Genomic DNA, 21,150 nt, shown 5'->3' with positions numbered 1-21,150 from the left:
TGGATCGCTTGCACGGAACCAGGCCAATGAAAAATGTGGTCGAGAACGTCGAGGTGTAGATCTTCAGATCTGCGCCCGACGTTCGAAACTCGAGCTTCTTTTCATTTTGCAGTATCGCGACAGTGCAATTCGGCACTTCAATGTGGACTTCGGCTTCCTTAGTTCCAAGCGGGAAGGGGTGTTCTCCTCGACCGAACGTCAGATGTGTCAGATTAGTGCTGCCAATAGATGCACCAGTCCCATGCCTCACTTCATTCATACGCGGGCTTCCCTGCAGTGTGGACAAGTGAGCGCAGAGCCCCAATTTTGCCTAATTTGCTTAGCACGGCTTTGGACAAACCGCTTCATTCGAACGCGTGCAGAGTCCCCATCACAACATTGTCATTTTAATGCCACAAGGCATTCTGACTTGCTTTGTTAAGAGGATATCCAACCAAGAGAATTGAGCGTTTTGGATTTGGAAACTGTGAAATGAAAAAGGATTTTTTAAATGATGGGGGGAAAAAAAGCCTTCTTTATTTATAAAGTATTTATTGTGATATGAGATGCTAAAAATAAAATGCAGAAGACAGCATGCTTTGATCACAGTTGCAAACAGGATTTGACTAAATAACAAATCATAGAAGTTGATTGAAAAGAGAAAAAAAAGTTATGTCAAAAACCAGCAGAGAAAGCATTATATAAAGCAACCACAACCACTGGGATAATCAATAAACCCCACAGCACTAAGAATATTGTCAGGCAACAATATAATTGGTAGGGAATTAGAAAATTAAAGTATCAACCCTACAGTAGAAGAAAAATAATGTTAACTTCTTCATTTATAAAATTAATAAAAATTAGTTTTTAAGTTTGTTAAATATTAAAGGCTAAGAGGATTTACAGTACTTATAGGTAAGAACAAGCAACATAAAGACAAAGTTATGTTTAACTAGCAGTTATGAGGCCCTAGTCTTTGTCTGAAAGATAGCGATTAAGGCTTGGTTAGAAGATGAGGTCGCTTTCCATGACCTTCCACAGCAGTTGAACATCTTTCAGCAACATCAGTACCAGACATTTGAGCACTTCTTTTGCGAGTGACAGGTCCGGAGGCATTGCCGGTAGGAGAGGACTGCTTCAGAAGTTCAACATCACTGAAGATCACTTGAGCTCCACCAGAGCAGGTCGGCACAACATCACCCTGGAACAAGTTCAAAATTAGACATTCATTAAGGACTGGGTTCATTTGATAACAAACAACAACTGTCACATCAACAGTTAAAAAGGCCTACCTTGTATAGGCGGGTTTCCAATTCTCCATCCGTATCTTGCTCTTGAGTGGTGAGGCAGTAGCGTTCAGTGCCTTTTGTAATATCCTTGACATCCGTAAGCTTGGTAACAGACTTACGTTTCCTCATGTTCGGCTGGAACACAGTGTTCAGAGGCACTGGCGTGGCAGGACAGTGGTCCAACCATTTCCCGGTTCCCTCAGCAGAACGTGAACGACGGTGGCGAGGGTTTCTCAGGGCCATACCCATCTGAGATGTGTTCAATGTCAGCAAGTTTCACCATAATTAAAGGACATTTGGATAATGTAATTAATCAGACAACTTACCCTTCTTGAATCAGCTCCAGGCGTCCGCAGCAAAAATGTATTAGAAGACTGGGTTGTGCTGCCATCTGACTTGGATGTGACATTAGCAGCACTGTTGGTTGATGAGGCAGTGCTTGGAACATGGACATCCTCCTTCAAAGCCCGCTGGACACGACGAATTTTCTCATCTTTCTCACGAACTTGGTGCTAAGAGGAAATAAACTACTATTAGAAACACTTTACAATGAGCACTCTGGGCAGGGCAGGGAGGAGGCACACTTACACGAAGGGCTTCTCTGTCTCTCTCCAACTTCTTCTCATACTCATAAGAGATCTTTTCTTTTTCAACAGCAACTTTAGCATTGTATCTATGTTTAACTTTCTGTTTATCAATAGCGCTCTGAGACAAAGCCAATTCAAGATCTGCCTTTTCTTGCCTCAAAATCTGATTTTGCTGCTCTTGCTCATCATATCGGCGTTGTAGTGTTGAGTACTGCCTCTCCATTGTGCCCAATTTTGTTTGAACAGCACGCATCTAAATTAACAAACGTTGATTAACAAATTGCAATAATAATGCTGTTGCACACAAGTAAGCATTGATGAGTAAACTACTTACTCTGCTGCGTTCTTGGTCAAGTTGAGCTTGTATGGATAAAACTTCTTGCTTTGAAAGAACATTTTCACGCTCTACTTCAGCCAGCAATGCTCTGAACTGTTCTTGTTTTGAAATCAGATTTTTCTGAAGCATGGTTCGATGTTTCATTCGTTCCTGCAAGAACTCTTTGAGTTCGGATATAACCTTGGCGCCATCTGGTCCGAGAATGTCCAGGGAAGGTAAATCCGTGGCCAAGCTGCAACAAAGAGAGTTGGATGGGAACCTGGACAAGGCCACACAGAATTCAGTCTCTTGCTATGAGATTCCTTCAAATCTTACCTATAAACAACATCCACATCCACAGGAATGTTTGAATTGATACCATCTTCTTGTAGCTGTCGAACAGCTGACCGAAACACCTAAGCCCAAAAACATTTATTGCACATCTTCTATTTATTACAGACAGATCAAAATTGATATCCTTTAAATACTTTAAGTCAACAGAAACTTAGAAAGCAAGGAAACATCATGGCATTTAAGGTGCACAAGGTATATATGTACCTGATTAGCTTTCCTTCGACCAGGAGTGAATCCAAAGTCCACACGCACAGGTGTAGGCCTAGCTATCTGTACTTCCTGGCTCATTTCAGCAAATTTCATGACTTGCTGCAAAATAATGACACAAACATTTTAGATTCATTGCAGCTCCAACACGTACACAAATACATGTGTGTCTAAGTATGAGTGTCAAACTAGCAAAACAACATACCATTGTCTCATCATAATCTTCAGCTCTAGGATTAGCACAAATTATCATACGAACTTCACCTTCTCCATCTAGGTAACTCTTAAACAAATGGGTAAGTTTGGAGTCTCTGTATGGGACCATTTTATTGGACCCTGTCAGCTGGTTTTCCCGCAGCATTTCAAGACACGAGCGCAGTGTCATTAATGAATTATTGATATTTCCTATGGAATTGAGGTTAATATAACAAAAGTTGAAACATGAGAGAGTTTGGTAGAAAACAAAAAAGGAAGAAAAAGCATACCTGCTTCCCTGAGCCGCTGACCACTGTTCTTGGTACGATTAGTTCGCTCACACCCAGCCAGATCAACAAGGGAGAGCTGACTGATCAACATTCCACCCTTTTCCTGAAGAACATTTTCACCATGGTGATCAAGTGGAGCCTGAAAGAGAGGGTCAGTTGTTACAGCAGGGGAATTAAAAGGAGACCACACAACTCAAACTCTACACCTTACCTGAACCAGCCTAATAGAGAAAACAGAATGACTCCGACTGGACTCAGCATTTAGTGTAGTATGGGCCATGCGTTTCTTTCTTTGTCCTCTGTAAAAGGCTTCAAAAGCTTCTTCTGGTGACTTTACTTCTATCTCTGTCACTCCATGCACATACATGTTTTTCAAAGCATCTTCCCTGAGTATTTTCATTTGCATTGACCTAGAACAATATTTGAGGAATTTCATTACATAAAATTTTAACTAAAGAAAGGCAACCAAAAATCATAGTGTAAAACCCACTTTGTCCGGAGCATATCTTCAGTTACTTCCTCCAGTAGATCAAAGACACTGTTGTTGTAGATTTCAACATAAGTGACAAACACAGCAAAGGTATTGTCTTCGCATACAACATCCAGTGTTGTTGTATCTGGCTGGCGAAAATGTAAATCTGGATCAGAATTCCTAAAGAATAAAAAACCCGAATTACAAAACACATAAAAATTGAATGCCTTGTAAGTTGTGACAGAAGAATAATAGATATTATACTAACTTTCTTGGGGTTTTGATTGGTCTTGACTCTAAGTTTCTCATCAACTCATGCTGCCTTTCTTGGAGAGCATCAATATCACTTTGTATTTCAAAGCCATTCATCCTGTCTGCTTTGAATGTGTACTTTTTGGCCTGAAAAAACAACTTAACTGATTAGCACGAGTTACAAAAACAAACCAGAGATACTTGAAATAAAATTATCTAGAATGATACCTGGAAATGGGCAATGCTGTTGAATATAACATCTAAGGAACGGGGCATAATACCTCCATCTTGAGGTTCGCCATTCATAGTATGAGTCTTTCCACTCCCAGTTACTCCATAGGCAAACAGAAGACCATTACGCCCCTCAAGAAGGGACTTCACCAAAGGCAACCCCACGGTTTCAAAGACCTCTTTCTGACTAATACTTTCATCGAATACTCTATTAAATGAGTAAATAACATCTTTAGCTGTTCCTGCTCGGTAGTTAGCAGACGTATCTGGAGGGGTTACTTGGATGGACTGTTCTGATATGATCTTCATGCAAGATTCATCGGATTCATTTTGCATCGGTCGGAGCCGACAAAAAACTTGCACTGGGTCTTTGGAGAAGCTTTTTGGCTTGGCGGGCGTTTTCTTGGGTACAGCTCTCGTCCTCCTAAAAAGATAGTGTGCAAAAATTAAATAAATTGATCAAATCCACAAATGAAAGGGACATTATGAGAAATGGTAGGGTAGAACAAGAAATGAAATAGATCCTAATGGAAATTTTCGCCGTCCAAAAAAGCGTACATATCGGCGGAAAAAGAAAAGTTGCAGGAAGATAGAAAGTATTTCCATTACAAAAATAATATGAGAGTATTTAAAGGAGAAAAATACGAAAATAGTAAGATTGGTTAGCCGGCTTCTCAAAACGTTAGCCTTTGATAAGGAAGGAGCACTACTTACACAGGCTTCATTATGATGCTTGTGTTGTCTTCGATTAAATATGAATATTTATTTGATCGCGCATGCAATGGTTCTTCTAATCACTGCCAATAATGGTTTAAAAATAACTTAGAATGTTACACAGACCACCGTCCGCAGCAAATGCTCAGAAGTTTCAAACCCAACGAACTTTTCGTTTTGACTAACAGTCTGTCCATCTAGGAAACAAAATCAACATCTTATTTTTTAACCGTTTTCTCACTGAAAATTTCAAAATTTAAAGAAGATAAAAAATTAAATATTAAGGCAAGATACTTATTTCATGTCTATTCTGACTAAAAAGTACAAAAAAATGTGTTTGAAGTATCACTTAAGGTGGTCACATTGATTTGTTTTCCTTGAAGCAGACCGACCTTTCAAGAAGGCTACGGCTGTGCTGTCACACACACAAGAAGTCCCTAACCTCAAAACTACAACCAGTATTTGTCAACATTTGTCGAGTCAGGGTGGTTTAAGTTTCAGGAGTACTGTGCAAAAGAGACCATTATGGAGGAGCAAACGGCTTCACCCCATCCGGAGACTCTGGAGCAGCCCACTCCAGCCCTTCTCTCTGACATCTTTTCATTCGGTAAACATTTTATTTGATTTTGTTAAATAATTTTTTATTTTCAACTCTCATGTACTTTGTTCTCTTTTCAGTTGAATACATTTATGCCACCTTTGGGTGGTATATATTAGGTTTCATCGTTCTCTCTCTTTATCTATGGAGTAAGATTCAGCCTTCCTATGAGGCTTGGAGAAAGAAACGAGAAGAGGATGAATATGCTGCTCAAATACACAAGAGTGTGTACTGCTCTATTTATTTTTTGGAAGGACTCCATAGACTTCTATTTCACTCTTCATTTTCCGTTTCTCTTTCAGATCCAGATTTGTTTAGAGCCAGGCAAGAAGCCATTATTGCAGCACGGCAACGGATGCAGGAAGAGCATGACCGCCAAGCCAAAATCAAGGCTGAGAGGGCACAAGAAGTATGATGCACTACCTATTGGCTGATATTTTCCTTTGAGTACCCTCTCATGAAACCCTTTTTTATTGCTTTAGCTTGAGGAACAGAAGCGAGAAGAATGGATTGCTCGTCAAACAGGAACAGGTGGCCGGCGACTTGGTAATGAGCCATCTAAATCCTGTGAAGCTGTGCCAGGTCCAAGCAAAAAAAAGGATTCAAGTTTTAAGCCAGGTAAGGGAATATCCTTTCTCTGAGTAAATTTGCCATGTCCTTTTCAAAATTTACCTGTGGTTGCTGATTGCCTTTTTTCCTACTGTTTAGAGTATAACCCATTAATGGGGGCCGGAAGCTCTAGTGGATATCGGCCTCCCAAGAGAGGATGCCCCGGAGGAGGTTGTGGAAAGAAGTAAGATGGTTCAGAAATAAATGAACTGTAATCTCATTTTTATGGTGTGTTGTTACAGTACATCCCTCTTAAACTGTGTCCGCCTCAGCCATTTTCCTGCTTTAACCATTGCTAAAAAGAATTCACAAACCTAGTCAAATCGCCGAAAATTCATCCGCATTAACGGTCGCGATCGCGTGCAAGGCGGCTGACACGTTTTAAAAGGGATGCACTGTATTTGTTATGTTAAATTATCTTAAAATTTTGGTCATTTTGTTATCATATCTTTTTGTTGTATATGTTACCAAGCAGAAATTTTGTTGCTACATAACATGTGTGTTGACAACTAAGCCTGCTGTTTCCACATGATTTTATAACCATATCATTATCAGATTAATCAATAATGTTTTTTAACTATTAAACACTTTACAGGTGTATTATGAAGGTTTCCTTCTATAGACATTCCTTTCTTTACTTGTCAGTCATGTACTGCATTTTGTTTGAATTACTTTCCACTTAGATTGTTACCCGTGTTAAAAACTGACTTTGTATTAAAATAAAAAAAATTACAGAATCAACTTTTTAAGAATGTTTTAATTCAGATTGGAATATTTGGATAGTTATTGCAAGAAAATTGAAGATAATTATGTTGATGAGTGTTGGGCTTGACTCCAAAAGCCATGGCAAAGAACAGGTGGCATTTTTAAAACAACACGTAGAGGTTTCATATAGAATTCTAGGTTGGTGATTTCTTCTGCACTGTGTTATTGTATTTAGCTTGCTGCTCCATCCGAATTTGTTGCATTGACTTCACTGCAAGGAATATGGCTTCATTACTCATTATGCTCACAAAGTCCCATAAGAACTGAACTCAATTGAAGTCTTACCAACTGATTCCTTCTGCACTTCTGGAGGATCCTTTCTGCTTTCATCCTGCTGCATGAACAACACATGTTGATATAAAGTTGTGAAGCTCCTTTTCTTTAAAGGCATGCTGCTTCTAAGGTATTATTGGTACCTGAGTTTCTCGAAGTTTCAGCAAAGCGGCAGTCTGAGCAATCTCGGAGTTTTGTTGATCTTGCAACTCTCTAACCTGCTGCATGGTCAACCCATCAGACTTTCCTAGTGTATTTCCGATTAAATAATGATATTTGGCCATTTTCTCTTCGAGTTTCTTCTTTCTTATCTGGAAATTGAATGATATGTCAGCACAAGGAAGAGCTTTTTCCATTAAAGCTACTTTCTGAAACACAATTTTCAGTGCTTACCTCCGCCTGTTTTTCTTCGTAAATTGCAACTCGAGCCTCGTGGGCTCTTTCTTGAGCTGCCCTGGCATCAGTTGCCGAAGATGATCCACCCAGGCTGCCCCCAGAGCTTGGAACCGTGTATAGGCGCCTGGAAGTGGCAGTGGGCCTAGACGGCGGCGAAGTCACTGCCGCAGCACCAGCAGCACCGGCACTTTGGTTTACCACTCTGCGATGAGGCGGTGTCCAAGGATTCACATTGCGCGAATTCATTTCTCTAAGTTGGGAAGAATCCGTCACAAATCGAACGTGGGCGTCCGCGATACTATCAGATCAAAGACGCATATAAACGAAACACTATCTAACCCCTTGAAGCACTTCAGATGTAAACCAGGTATTCCCCTCCCCCTCCCACACCAAACACTTTAGGAAACACGAGGTCAAGAAAGCAACATATCCGTGAACTTGGTCGGGAGACAAGAAAGCACGATTGAATGACACACCCCTACCCCAGGAACTAGGCCAGGCAAAAATTATCAAGTTTGAATCACGTCACCCCATATTAACACGTAAATTATGAACGGGCTCTTCTGCGTAAACGTTGGCGCTATTGGAGGTACTACCGGACTCCCAGCCAATCAGAGGGCTCCGCTGCCACCCATCTTCAAGTCACAAGGGACTGCTTAGAAGGCTCTGGTGGTGATGTTGATAAAGACAAGACGTTCACGACGACACAGTTTTGACGTTTGACAGATGCAATATTTACGCCTCATCTCGGCTGCTGCTACGTGGAAAAGTTATCAGAACCTCCTTTTCCTGTTGGCTAGTCGCAAAACGGGTGTCTGTAATTTTAACTGGTGGGCGTGAGATCATTGCGCCAGTGACACCGAGGTAACCTTCGTTTATGATGTTTTGAATCACAGCAACCAGCCTTTGAACACCAATCATGGACAACCAAGGATCCGTGAGTAAAATTTTACATATGTTACTTGTTTTATTTCACTGGGGACATTATGTTGTTTTGTGACAGTATATTAATGTGTGTCTGTTTATAATATTCTTCTCGTTGACGCCTCTTATATTCTTCTATTTGTGCTAATTTTCTATTTTCTGCAAAGTTCTTATTTTAATTATTTTATTTCTTTTTCATCTTACATGTCAGGAGGAGCCTCAAGTCAACAGGAAAATACCTATTGAGTCATTGACCAAAGAGGATCTCATCAAAAAATACCGGCAAGCCATTATAATTGCTCAAAAGGCAAAGGAATCGAAAGGGGGTTAGTTGAAGGTTTAGAAAAACCTTAAAAATGTTGCTCCCATTAAAACTGATTTATTCTAATCAGAAAAAAATGCTCTTCCTGATCAAATTTTTTTTTCAGAACTGATCAAACTATTTTCTGAACAAGAAAAGGTTGTCCAATCTCTCGAAGAAAGGCTACAGAAATGTGAAGATGAGAAAACTAAGGTACAGTTTTTTCGTGTGTAACATTTTGAAATTTTTAAAAGGATCAGTGGGATATTCAACATGTCATTCTTCTTGCAGGAGGCTGATTTAAGAGCTGGCTTAGAGCATGAGCTCAAATATGCACAAGATACAATTGAATCCCTGAAGATTAATAGGGTACGTACATTTTCTTGCCTTCCGTAAATCAAAACTAAAATGTTCATTGAAAAGATGAAGTAAGTGCTTATTTCAGCAAATTTGGTTTCTATAAACTTTTAGGTAAGCAATGGAAGAGATAAAGAAGAAACGGAAACAAGTGAAAGTGTTCACCTGAAAGCACCGCTTGAATCTGACCTTGCCAATTGTCGCTCAGCAGAATTAGAATTGTCAAATGAAAAAATTAATGCCTTGGAATCTGAATTATTACAATCCAAAATTGACTGTCAAAGACTTAATGATTTATATGGTCAGGTTCAAAAGCTTGTGGATGAAAAAGACAATGAATTGAGGTGTTTACAAGAAGCTCAGGATAGGGACAAGGAGCTAAGTGAAAACACTAAAATGGATTTTACATCAAAAATCCAGTCCCTTCAAGAATCCTTAGACAGTGCAAAAAGGGAAAATATGGAAGAAAATTTAATAAATGAAAAAAAGATACACTCTCTTGAAGAATTACTGCTCAGTAAAGATGAGGACATCAAGAAACAAGAAGAAAGCATTTCCAAGATGAATGTGCTAGTAGAAACAATTCAAAGGGAACTTAATGATAAACAGGATGTCCTTGACCGCTTCAACAGCAAGATGAAAGATCTCGAAAACCAAGTTGAAGCTTACAAAACATTGCTTGATGAAAAGTCCTGCAAGAGTGAAAGCCAGGAGGTTGAAAAAAATAAAACAATAGATCATTTTAAAGAAGAAATTTCGAAAAAAGATCAAGAATTATGTTCAGCAGAAAACACTATCATGGGATTGTCGATTGAACTACAAAATGCCAAAGAAAATTTAGCCAAACTGGAACAGCTGTCTTCAGAGCTTTCATCTAAAGTAGATTTACTTGAATTGGAGAAAGGCACTTCCTCTGATAATATAGCTTCTCTTGAAAGGGACCTTGCAGATATGAAAAATAACCAATTGGGAGAGGAAGAGAAGCAGAGAACACTTGAGTTGGAGACTCAAGTTGGAGAACTTCAAGAGGCATTATCAGCAAAGAATAAATTGTTGAAAAGTAGCAAAGTAACTAAATTTCTCCTTGAATCTCAAGTAGAACATTTTACCACATTAGTAGAAGACCACACAAAACGTATCGAAGAATTGAAAAGGGAAAATGATGAACTTCAAAATGGTGTCCTTGAAAGGGATGAAGCAATGCAAAAGAAGTGTGAAGATATTTCCCATTTATCGACACGAGTTTCGGAGCTGGAGAATGAGCTGAGTGCTTTCAGTCAGGAGAGATCAGATTTGATTCATGTGAGGGACAAAATAAAAGAGCAGCTTACCGAAAGTGAAAATCAAATAAAAAGCTTTGAGGCCAGACACTCATCCAGCTTGCAGATTGAGCAAGAGTTGCGTGAGCAGGTAACTTCTCTTCAAGCTGTTTTGTCTAGTAAAGACAAATTAATCCAAGACCTTGAACAAGAGGTGTCAAAGCTAAAAGATTATGGTAAGTTCAATCAATTTTATGAGGCAAAATTCCACTCGAGGGGTACCTCACTTCGTCTAGTCAGTGTACACCCCTGACTCCAGTCACTGCCTTGTTTCAGTCTAGTCACTGAAAAAGTCGGCAAAACCACGTAAATTTGTCCCAATTTTAGTAGTTTTGCAACGCATTTCGTCATATTTTCAGTCTAGTCAAAGTGGAAATTGAGTATAGTCACCAGTCAGTGTACACCTGTTTTCGAAGTGAGGTACCCCTCGATTCCACTTTGTTTTGTTTTTGCCTTGAAGATCAATTTTATTTGAATTAACATTATGTGGAATTTGTTCTCTTTAGCTGCTAATGAATCAACAAACACTGAAGTGTCAAGTACATTCTCTTTGAGCCGTGCGGAGGAACTATCACGAATGAAAGATTTGGAGGACTCTTTTGAGGACAAATATACTAAGGTAAGTTTGTATCCCTCTACAATTTTTCAACTTGTTAGGATATAGTCTATAAAAATAGTTCTAACTTAGGTTATTTTTTTCTTATCTTAGCTCAGGGTTGTGGCTGTGAAGCTGAAGAAGAGAGTGACAGAGCTTACTCAAACACTCGAGATGGAACGTTCCAAAATGGGAACAGAAAAGTCGGACCTTCAAGCTAAATTAACTCAGATAGCATCACATGCTAAAACTGTGCAGGTAACTACTAGTATTATGCTTTGCCAGCCACTTAAATGAACGCTTCTGAATGAACTACTTTCTATTGTCCTTCTTAGACACTTCAAAATGAAGTGGACCGCTTGCAAGACTTGGTTGAGGAGCAGAAAAAACAACATCAGCAACTCTCCAAGGACCTTGAGTTGGCTGTGAAGGAATCTGCTTCAAAAAAATTCGAACTTGCCTCAGTTCAAGAGGAGCTTCAGCGCACTGCAAATGAAAAAAAGAAGTAATATTAAAAAAATTTCAGCAAACAAAACAACAATACTCATAATTTTTTACAGTTACTTATACAATACCTTGTTTGTTTTTGCAACAGCTTGGAAGTATCTCTATCCAGTTTGGAGTCTGCTCTCACACAAGCTGGTGGTCTCCAAAGTGAAATTGAGAAACTTCAGAAAGAATTGAAGGAAAAGGAATGCATTATAGAAAGCTTTAAAGAAGAAAAGCAGTCATTGTCTGAACAACTAGAAAAAGTTTGTGTAGATGCTAAGAAGAAAAGTGTCTTGAGCCTGGAGATGGCTGATATGGAGGTCTGTATACATATTTGTTGATTTACAAACAATAATTGTCATTAGTATTGCTTGATCTGTTACTTTATTGTTTTTTTAGAAATCTGTATCTGAGCTAACTCGTCAGCTTTCCTCTGAACGAGATCGTTTGAAAAGTTCTGAAAATGAAGTGCAACAAGGACGTGTGTCCCTCTCATCCCTGGAGGACCAGTTAAATAAAATAGAAACTAGTCTTGTAGACAAAGAAATTGAAAATAAGAAGCTGCATGAAAAACTGTCCTTGGCCAAAGAAGAAAGTGAAAACTTGCAAACCAAATTAAAAGAAAAGGAGGCAACTGCTGCGCAACTCTCCAATGATTTGGAGAAGCAGCGATCTCTTGTGGAAGAACTCAATATACAATGTTCCAATCTTGCTGCTAAGCAAGTGCAAGCTGAAGAACATGCTAGACATCAGATTGATTCTCTAAGTCGGCAGGTGAGATAGGGTGCAACCTACCTCGTTTGAACGTAACACTCTTGTAGATGTGTGACTGTAATCTCCCTTTCTACTCAGGTATTCCAGTTAGAAGAGCACTCCTCAGCTCTGAAAGGCTCTTATAAGGCCCTAGAAGATGAACTTGCCTCAGTAAAAACAGAGTTTGAAAACTATAAAGTACGTGCTCAAAGTGTGCTGCGTCAATCAACCAAGCAAGAGGATCGAATGATTTCTTCAAGTACTTTCCATAATGCTGAAGAGCTAGAAGTTGAAGTAGAACGTCTTCGTGTCAATATCAGCAACTTAAAGGAAAACTTAAAGCTCACAACGTAAGTTCTCAAAAACTCGGTTTCTTAAAACATTCCATTCTTCACACTTTTCTTTGTTATTTAATGCTGTTAGTGGGTTTTTTTCTAATTACTGATCATCATTGTCATTATTAATACGATGTCCATTAGCTCTCAGCTGCAAGCAGCACTGCAAGATGTTGGTGTTGAGAGAGAAGAGAAAATATGTGCTATAAAACAAGCTCAAGCATCAAAAGAATTGTACACTCAGGCAATTGAGCGACAACATGCTGCTGAAGAGCGTCTTGCTGTAGTACTTGAGGAGTCAAAACAGGCTAAACTTCACTCAGACATGCTCCTTCAATGTTACAAGGTTGGTTTGTGTATAGCTTCAAATTTAGATCGTATTCAGTTCCTACTTTATTGATCCATTCAATTTCAATATCCTGAAATTACATTTTTTTATCTTTCATGAACTAAAACAAAATATCTTATTTACAACAGCAACAACTTGATGATTTAAAAATAACTCATCAGAAGAAAATTGCAAGTCTCACAGAACAAATAGAAAATCTTCAAGCATCCATCACCAACCCAGTTTTGCAGCGAGTTGAAAGTGATCAAGCATCTAGTGTCCAGAGTGGTCCTTCCCCTGTTGCCGAATGGGCAGTTAACTTGTCAAATACTGCTATTTCAGACCCTGATTTGGCTCTGCGTTTATCCTCCTTGCAGCGGGAAGAAGGAGAGGTTGGCCAATATTTTATGATCTGAAACAAAAAATTGTTCATTTGCAACTTGTTTTTAATTTTTTTAATTCATCCCTTTATTTTTAGGGGTCTGAAAGTGTTGAATCTTTCCCATCACGTCGTATTTCTGTTACAACTCAAGACAGAAGACATGAGCTGGTGCCCCTAGATAAGCTCCTCTCATCTTCAACTTATCCTGAAGATGAATCTCCAGGTACAAACAAAAACCAGTAATCATGTTCTAAGTAAAGGTTATTGTAACTTCTCCTAACATGTCCATCTTTTACAGAAATGGCTCGGACTAATTCCTCTGACTTAGATGTAGATCTGCTACAGTCTAAACTTTGTGCATGCGAATCAAGAGCATCCCACTTGACTGCTCTACTGAGTGAGGCTGAAAGTGATGCTGCTCGATTATCACAATTAAATGCTGTTTTGAAAGAAGAAATCAGAAGACAGCAGCGCAGTGAAGAAAGAGCACAGCATGCTCACAACTTAGAGTATTTGAAAAATATAGTTGTGAAGGTTAATACCATTTTGCTTTAAGTGTTTCTTTGGCTCTTATCTCATGTACATACAGTGTTTTGGAAAGTGTAGTCTTTGCTGATTTATGATGCCATTTCATTTTCAGTTTATCACCCTTCAAAATGGAGATGAACGTCAACGATTAGTTCCTGTACTCAACACAATATTGAAACTCAGCCCTGAAGAGGCCAATTTAGTTGCCACTGTTGCAAAAGGTTTGAATTGCTATCCCTTTTTTCATTGATTTTTTCAAATTTTTGTTCTTAAAAGCTGTTTTTATCATAGTTTTTTTTTTCTTTCTCTCTGCAGGAGCTTCCCAAGGCAATGCTCCAGGTCGCGGATGGGGTAGTTACCTTCCTTTGCCAGGTTGGACTGGGTCTTAAGAAACACTATAGTACTAAGTCTTTTTAAATTCTGCTTGGTCTGTGATATGCCACCTGCAATGTAAATGTGCAGATCTCCAGAGCATTTTCAAACCACAATATTAATTCCTTGAATAATTTGATTATATAGTGCCTCTGTAGCTGGAAGTCAAAACAATGTATTACATTATTTACATTGCAATCCTTTTCATCATTTTGTTTCTGAAAAGCACGGATGGTCAATCCATTGTGTTAAGTATTATGATAAATTATTAAATTATTAATCCCTCTTGATATTGGTGATTGTGTGTGTTGGATTTTAAGTAATATCACAATGACCTTGGCTTTTCTGTGATCATCCTCAAATTATCTATCTAACCTGGTTTCATAATTTGATATGTGGCAGAGTACCAAGTAAAAATCATGTTCCTGCTCCTAAGCCTGATATTTAAGTATACAATGCAATAAATACAATTCAGTAGTACGCTTGTATTAACCTTTGAAATGTGATAGGTTTTGAAATAATGTTATATTTATTATTGGAAATGTAAGGAGTGTTAAAGTTTTGTGTTGGGGGGCAAGATGGGGTGAAATATTGCTTATTCGGTGCATGAATAACACCACAATAAATTACAATAAAGTAATCATTTTAAAAAATACCAATTCTATTTTTTTTTCTGACACCCGACTTCCCCACTGAAATTTGCTTTTTGAAGGAAGTTCCGGAGAGAGCAGAGCTCAAGTGAAATTTATGGGTTACTTGGCAGGTCAAAGATGTCTCTCAATTCTACTGAAAGATTCACACCATCTCAAGAGTGTAAGCCCTCTATGCTGTTTTCTGGATCCACACCCCTCTCCTCTCCAGAGCGGCTAGCTTCCGATCGTTCTATGAAAGCTAATGGTCAGGGTCGGAGTGGGACTGTACACGCCGGCTGGCGTTGTTTTCATTCTAGCGCGCCCCTCCCCTCGCTGCCCCCGCGCATCGATTTGCCGGGTGGCGTTGATGGTGGGGGGCAGGCGCCGGCGGGGTGCAGGGACTCTGGAAGAGTCGAAGGTCAGGGGCTCTTCGGCGACGCGCCATGAAGCCGCCGGGCCTGAAAAAGGGCCTGAAGGCCTGAAGGCCCCCCGCCCCCGCGCCTGGGCTAGAAGCGGCTAGAAGTCCAGAACGACCTCGTCGTCGGGGAGCTCCTTCGGATGCAGGCCAGGCATAGACTGGCATAGACGCGGAGGCCCGGTGCCGGTCTAGGTGCCGGGCAAGGCATGTCTGCCTTGCGTTGGCGAGGCCCAACAAGGCCCTTGCGACGGCATCAGTTCCCCAGAGCTGAGCATCTGCCACGTCTGTCCCGAAACTTGAAAGCGGTATCTTTGACAAGCAATGGCAGGCAATGCGGTTGCGGCGTCGGGTAGGTGCGCCTAGGTGCGCCGCTCCGCAAAACCGAGGGCGAAGGCTGAAGCCTTATCTAAATTTGGCGTGGATTATGTCGCCAAAGCAACGGGACCCCAAACCACGGCGTCCCGAGGACAAGACAAGTGCACACAGAGATGGCAGGGCGTTCCGCGTTCACGAGTGTGTCAACTGTGTCCATGCGGCGCCGCCTAGTGCGCCGCCCTGCGCCCTGCGGCCGGGAACTTTCCTGGGAAGGGGGCGGCGGAAGCGCCCGGCCTGACTGGCCTGACGCCCTAAGTGACCGGCCGCCCCGTTCTACCATTTGCAGTGTGTTCGTATTCCAAGTAGATTTCCAACCACGGTTCTCCGTCGTGGCTGTTTCCGGGGGCGACTCGCGAAACCTAAATTTTCCCTGAGGTGACAACCAATAAACGGGGCTGGGGACTTCCCTGCGTTGTTGGTTCTTAGCCTGCCCCGCCGGCGAGAAGGCTCACGGATAAAGATGAGGGAAGACTAAGAAATGGTGATAACGCGGCTGGGCTTGGAAAAGAAAGAGGGGGAGAGGGGGGACTGGGCCGCGCCAAAGATGCTCATCCTCCCCCGGTCTGCGGTCTGTCCGCGTCGCGCCCTCTCAGCAGCAGCAGTCAATGGCATTGTCGTCAACGGCTGTCAGTTGCGAGTCTTTAGTGTGTGTGCGCGGCTGAGTGTGAGTGTGGGTGACGGTTGCCTGTCCACCACTGTCCACCCTAGGATGCCCTGACGGCATCCGCGAGCGGCGAGTAGAGGCAGGGCGGCAGGGCGGCAGGGCGGAGGGGTGGCGAGGGGCTTCTTGTCGTGACGATCGGTTCGAGCCGTCGTCGTGGTCATCGTGGTCGTCGCGGTCGTCGTGCGAAGCGAGTTCGGCGGGGAGCCGTCGGGGGAAGCGGGGTCTCCGTCAACGCCAGGACCCACCCCCACCCAGCAAGCAGACAGCGGGCCGGACCCAGCGCACCCCTCGCGCCTCGCGCCAAGATGCTCCCGTTGTGGAGGGGCAGGGGGCGCCACCGCCACCGCGGCATGTCGCGGGGGTGCCTACGGAGCTTGCGGCGGTTCAAGACGGACCGGGGACGGTGACGGGCAGGTGAGTGGAGCACCTTGTTTCACGCCGAGCGAGTTTAATGGGAACCTTCCCAGAGGGGCGCGCGAGAGTCGAGATGTTTTGATGTGTAGCTGTGGGTCTTTGTCCGCGTCCGTTGTCGATTCGTGGGAGCATCGCCGCCGGGCTTTATCGCTTGTCTGGAGTCTGGGGCTCCACGTCGGGGACCCACGTCGTGGGCCCACGTCGGGGTCGCACAAAACGATTCAAAAGAAGGGCCAAAATAACAAAACCCCGTCCCCGTTCGGTTCCGGCGTGGCGTCCCGGATGAGCGCGGTTACCAGTGTAGTGCATCCACGCTGCGCCGTGCGGCCGAGCAGCCTTGGGCGAAATAGCTGGGCGCCGGCACTCCAGCACGGCACCAGAAATGCATGAAACGCGCGAAGGCCGCGAAGGACGAGGGTGGCCTTTGGAAAGCACTTGCAGTGGCGATGACGACGGAATGGCGAGCAAGCCGCCCCGGCACCCCGGCAGGCTGACGTAGGCAGGCCCGCCCGGCACGCGAGCGGGCCGGCGGCCTAGGCGACAGGGGCTGGGCTGGGCCCTGGGCTGGGCCCTGGGCTGGGCCCTGGGCTGGGCCTCGGCGCCGCCGTGGTGCTACGCCAAAGTCACTCACGCCAACAACACCGACCGGCAGGGCGAGGCCCGTTTTGCACTTGGCGTGGAGGGCAGTTTGCCGTTGCCGCGGCCGGAGGGCCAGCCGGCCGTCGCCAGGGGCGCATCTCCTCGCTCGCAAGTGCCATCGGGGATCGGGGACCGGGAATCGGGACGGATCGACGCGGCGATGCAGTCCGCAGCGCAGCGTTGGCGCTTTCCAGCCGACCCTCGCCCCGTCTGCGGCCACATCGCCCATTCCCTTGACTTGACCGCGGCCGCGCTATCGCCACATCGCCGTTGGCATTTCGTACGGATTTCGTCAATTGAGAGCATGGCCGGCGCGGCATCATGGCGGCATGCGCGGCCCGATTCCGAATGATTGCTCTGCCTCTGTCGCGCGCATGGGACTTCCCGTAGGGGTGCGAGCGAGACAAAGCGACGAAACGACCTCTCGGAGTGAGACAGAGGCAGCTGGCTGCACGCGGGAGCCTGCGGGATTTGGGCGACTTGATGCGACGGTGCCAGGCTATGCCAGGCATACCAGGCTGCGGTCGCGACAGCCAATGAGCGCGCAGAGCGGCGCTGTGACCGCACGGCCCGCCAATGGGCGCGCTCTGACGGCATCAAGGGCCCGGCCCGGCCAGGCACGGGGCGCACGGCAACGGACGCGACAGGGAGAGGAAGAGAGGAAGAGAGGAAGAGAGGAAGAGAGAGAGAAAGGGAGAAAGGGAGAGAGGCGCGCCCGTCAACAACGAGCACCTGCCGCCGCGCCGCGACACGCACTGGCCGACGAGTCCAGCGTGGAGCTTCGGAGCTTCCTTCGAGGAGGACGAGCCCGGGCCCCGGGGTTGGGTTTCCCCGAGTCCTCCGAGAAGTACACGAAGAGTATCGACCTTTTGCCGTCACTTCGTGTTCTAAAAGGACGTTGTCCAGAGCACTTCATTTACTCGCGGTTTTGCCTAAATTTCGGTTTGCACCTGGACGCATGCGTGTTTCCTGAAGCCCCCGTCGAGGCCCAGCGGCGGGCAGGTCACCAACCACGGCTTCCTGGTCGTGCTGGTCGGAGTGCAGACGTCCGCCGCCAGTCAGCCAGTCAGCCAGGCGCGGCTCTGGGCGCGACTTGCGTCACGCCGGTCCCATTTTATCGATCCGCGGGCATCATATCGGCCGTTGAAGCTGTCCCGGCGATAAGGCAAGGCGGGCCCAGCGGTTTTGTCGCCCGTCTCTCTGTCTCTATCGCACTCGAGGGCGTTCCGTCCCGGTGCGAGAGAGACGGAGCGACGACGGACGGCGGCGAGGGCGAGGGCGTGCACTGCTCGGAATGAGGGGGCGTGGGTCCAGCCGTCCAGCCCGCCCGCGGGGTAGGCCACCCATCTGGCACGGTGCCGGCCGCAGCTGTCGCCGTGACTACGGACGCGACGCGACGGGACCGCGGGCTGTCACGCCAGCAGACTCATTCAGAGAGTCGTTTCCTTCACTCTGTCTCTCTCGCACTCACGGAGCGTCGCGTACAGGTGCGAGAGAGACAGCGACGGAAGCGACTCTCGGAGTCGGTCTGCAGTGTGGCTGCACGCACGTCGCGGCGTCGCGGGGGACAGCGACCAGCGAGACCGCGGCGGCATTTCGCTAATGAGAGGCCCGGCCAGCCGTGTCGCTCTGTCTCTCTCGCACCCTTACGGAGAACCCCATGAGTGCGAGAGAGACAGAGCGACGAAACAACTCCTCGGAGAATCGCTCGCTCGCCACCAGCCTGCGAGTTCCCGAAATGAAAACCAGCCAAACCCCCAGGCCGTGCCCATCGTGCGGCCTCCGGCGAATGAGGTCGTTATTTTTCAGACAGCAGAATGCAGGTGCTGGTGCCGTAGAGGGGAATGGAATACACAGACACGCAGACAGGCGCTGTCCGCGTCAGTCATGTGGGCCGCGAACCAAGTGCGAACACGGCGGCGTGTCTAAGGGCGAGGGGCGGGAAGGGCGGAGAAGGGGGAAGGTCACATGAACGCCCCCCCCCCTCCACGCGCCCGGCCGAGTGACTCATAGAGTTCCGCGAACTGCCCCACCCTCCCCTTTGCCTCCCTTCTCTTCCCTTCTCTTCCCTTCGCCCCGCTCTCTTCTTTTATGGCCTACATTTCGCTCTAGATCATTTCCTCGGCCGCCCCGCCCCCCAACGAGATTTCCATCGGATGATAAAAATGACCGCCCCCGTCGGTCCCCGTCGGCACTGAGCGGGAAGGGGGTGGAGTGGCTGCTTCAAGTATGTATCGGCACTTCGTGCGCACTCTAGTCCGACTCTAGTGTACTTGGCGCGATCGCGCCTCGCGGCCGCGCCCGTCAAGGACGCCCAAATTATCCAGGAGGTTCGTTTCCCTTTCCCCGCCGCGCCGCCGCCGCCTCCGCCGCCCCGCGGTCTCGGGCTCGGTCCGTCCGCCTGCGCGCCACCTGTCCGCTCGCCGGCCGCCGCACTTCGGACGGTGACTCAGCGACATCAGCTGAGCGGGGGGAGGGGGAGGCTGGAGAAAGGGACCGCGGGGGGAGAGAGGGGAATACGAACACACTGCGTCCGCGACTGTCCGCGACGGCCAAGGCGGGCCTTCCGTTGGCCAGCGGTCCGTGACGTCCGCGATGGCGATGGCCGGGGCTCGAGCCCCGCCACTTGCAGTGTTTTTGGTGCACTGAGTGCTTAGAAAAAGCACGCCCCCTCCCCAGCCCCGCCCCCGCACGTCATTCTTTGCCTGTTGACTTTGCGGGCTGTGTCCGCTGGCCTCTTACATTCCAGGGGCGTGCCGGCGGCGTGCGGACACGGCGTGCGGCCTCGGCCTCGGCGTCTCGATCGACTTCGGCCACGGCCGGGCTGCCTAGGCTGCCTTGGGGGGGACCGTGAGTTCCGGCCGCGGGTCCGTCCCGGCCCTACCGTGCTCCCTCCCGGTTCTAAAGGGCCGCCGAGCTTCCGCAAAGGAAAGGGTCGCTCAGGAGACTGATTCCGAGAGTGGCTTTCGTCGTTCTGTCTCTCTCTCGCACTCATGGGGCGTCCCGTATAGGTGCGAGAGAGACAGAGCGACGAAAGCGACTCTCGGAATCAGTCTGCAGAGCGGTCATGTCCGGATCCGGGCGGTGCAGTGGCGGCGCAGTGGCGGTGCATCGGTGCATGCCTCGCGGGGCCCGCGGGGCCGAGGCCGGCGCGCCTGCCACGCCCCCCGGCGCCGAGCCCCCAGCCTGCCCCTGCACCCGCCCTCCCCCGCCCCTTCCCCCCGCCAGTGTGGCGGCGTGGCGGCCCCAGCCTCGGCGGGGAAGGCGAAGGAGAGGGGGCCGTGGCTCTGGGGCCGTGCGGCTGATGGCTGATGCAACTTCACGTTCAAATCTCGCATCCCGAAACCTAACTGTCCCGTCCCGGCGCGGCGGCCAGCCGGCAGTGGATGACGGTGCGACTTGCGACTCCCGCTCCAGCCACGCCCCGCAAGGCCCGCAAGGCGAGCCCACACCTCCCGCGGGTCTGCAGACTCATTCCGAACATCGCTCTCTCGCTCCTAAACGCAACCCCACATGAGTGCGAGAGAGACAGACAGAGACGAAAGCTACGCTCGGAATGGCTGTGCAGGTGACGACCCACGTGCTCCACGCTCGACGTACTCCACGCCAGCGCCGCGAATAGACGCGGTTAGACGCGGTCACCGGCGGCCCAGCCTAAAGGCCCAGCCCACTGCCACTGCCGGGGACAGCAAGTCACTGCCTCCATAGGCCCAGGGCCTGCAGGCCATGGCGGCCTCCCCTTGAGACACCATGGCTGTAAAAGCTAAGCCGGGCCGGCCGGGCCGCGAACCATGCCTG

At 46.6% G+C, this 21,150-nt stretch overlaps 4 protein-coding genes across 5 annotated transcripts; 2 read left to right on the top strand and 2 right to left on the bottom strand.

Annotated features, from left to right (window-relative positions):
• Positions 1-514: 514 nt before the first annotated feature.
• Positions 515-5,072, bottom strand: LOC117641520 (kinesin-like protein KIF23). The gene is made up of 14 exons (XM_034378921.1): positions 4,887-5,072; positions 4,170-4,596; positions 3,958-4,088; positions 3,708-3,869; positions 3,429-3,627; positions 3,218-3,356; positions 2,938-3,137; positions 2,730-2,834; positions 2,508-2,587; positions 2,190-2,424; positions 1,857-2,108; positions 1,595-1,780; positions 1,272-1,517; positions 515-1,180 (listed from the first exon to the last, which is right to left on the bottom strand). The coding sequence occupies exons 1-14, from the start codon at positions 4,895-4,897 to the stop codon at positions 974-976; spliced, it is 2,580 nt and encodes an 859-aa protein (XP_034234812.1). The 5' UTR covers positions 4,898-5,072; the 3' UTR covers positions 515-973.
• Positions 5,073-5,272: 200 nt separating this feature from the next.
• Positions 5,273-6,834, top strand: LOC117641523 (selenoprotein S-like). Its single transcript, XM_034378927.1, has 5 exons — positions 5,273-5,493; positions 5,565-5,708; positions 5,787-5,893; positions 5,967-6,102; positions 6,193-6,834. The coding sequence occupies exons 1-5, from the start codon at positions 5,412-5,414 to the stop codon at positions 6,279-6,281; spliced, it is 558 nt and encodes a 185-aa protein (XP_034234818.1). The 5' UTR covers positions 5,273-5,411; the 3' UTR covers positions 6,282-6,834.
• Positions 6,831-7,923, bottom strand: LOC117641524. Of its 2 annotated transcripts, none has more exons than XM_034378929.1 (4): positions 7,525-7,923; positions 7,275-7,442; positions 7,144-7,189; positions 6,831-7,069 (listed from the first exon to the last, which is right to left on the bottom strand). In XM_034378929.1, exons 1-4 carry the CDS (start codon positions 7,771-7,773, stop codon positions 6,993-6,995), a joined length of 540 nt encoding a protein of 179 aa, XP_034234820.1. In that variant the 5' UTR covers positions 7,774-7,923; the 3' UTR covers positions 6,831-6,992. The 2 variants fall into 2 exon arrangements, with proteins under 2 accessions (XP_034234820.1, XP_034234819.1); XM_034378928.1 differs by having other exon boundaries at positions 7,144-7,192; positions 7,525-7,915.
• A 252-nt stretch (positions 7,924-8,175) lies between these two features.
• LOC117641519 (GRIP and coiled-coil domain-containing protein 2) lies at positions 8,176-14,865 on the top strand. The gene is made up of 17 exons (XM_034378920.1): positions 8,176-8,464; positions 8,663-8,777; positions 8,880-8,965; positions 9,044-9,121; positions 9,224-10,604; positions 10,935-11,047; positions 11,138-11,281; positions 11,359-11,528; positions 11,619-11,832; positions 11,912-12,286; positions 12,365-12,615; positions 12,745-12,946; positions 13,078-13,320; positions 13,407-13,533; positions 13,609-13,844; positions 13,951-14,059; positions 14,154-14,865. Exons 1-17 carry the CDS (start codon positions 8,447-8,449, stop codon positions 14,225-14,227), a joined length of 3,936 nt encoding a protein of 1,311 aa, XP_034234811.1. The 5' UTR covers positions 8,176-8,446; the 3' UTR covers positions 14,228-14,865.
• Positions 14,866-21,150: the final 6,285 nt, after the last annotated feature.

The sequence above is a fragment of the Thrips palmi genome, unplaced genomic scaffold (assembly GCF_012932325.1).
Source record: "Thrips palmi isolate BJ-2018 unplaced genomic scaffold, TpBJ-2018v1 HiC_scaffold_15, whole genome shotgun sequence".
Classification (NCBI taxonomy): Eukaryota; Metazoa; Arthropoda; class Insecta; order Thysanoptera; family Thripidae; genus Thrips; species Thrips palmi.
Note: the sequence above shows the minus strand (reverse complement) of the source record. Positions and strands in the feature narration are given on the sequence as shown.

Excerpts from the sequence above, each read along its gene's own strand:
- LOC117641520 (XM_034378921.1), bottom strand. Across the intron at positions 3,628-3,707 it reads GAAGATATGCTCCGGACAAA|GTCAATGCAAATGAAAATAC; the intron begins GTGGGTTTTACA and ends ATATTGTTCTAG. Across the intron at positions 2,835-2,937 it reads AAGATTATGATGAGACAATG|CAAGTCATGAAATTTGCTGA; the intron begins GTATGTTGTTTT and ends ATTATTTTGCAG.
- LOC117641523 (XM_034378927.1), top strand. The coding sequence starts at position 5,412 with ATGGAGGAGCAAACGGCTTCACCCCATCCGGAGACTCTGGAGCAGCCC. Across the intron at positions 5,894-5,966 it reads AGGCTGAGAGGGCACAAGAA|CTTGAGGAACAGAAGCGAGA; the intron begins GTATGATGCACT and ends TTATTGCTTTAG. Across the intron at positions 6,103-6,192 it reads GGATTCAAGTTTTAAGCCAG|AGTATAACCCATTAATGGGG; the intron begins GTAAGGGAATAT and ends CCTACTGTTTAG.
- LOC117641524 (XM_034378928.1), bottom strand. The coding sequence starts at position 7,773 with ATGAATTCGCGCAATGTGAATCCTTGGACACCGCCTCATCGCAGAGTG. Across the intron at positions 7,443-7,524 it reads ACGAAGAAAAACAGGCGGAG|ATAAGAAAGAAGAAACTCGA; the intron begins GTAAGCACTGAA and ends TTCAATTTCCAG. Across the intron at positions 7,193-7,274 it reads TGAAACTTCGAGAAACTCAG|CAGGATGAAAGCAGAAAGGA; the intron begins GTACCAATAATA and ends TTGTTCATGCAG.
- LOC117641519 (XM_034378920.1), top strand. Across the intron at positions 8,966-9,043 it reads GTGAAGATGAGAAAACTAAG|GAGGCTGATTTAAGAGCTGG; the intron begins GTACAGTTTTTT and ends TTCTTCTTGCAG. Across the intron at positions 10,605-10,934 it reads GTCAAAGCTAAAAGATTATG|CTGCTAATGAATCAACAAAC; the intron begins GTAAGTTCAATC and ends TGTTCTCTTTAG.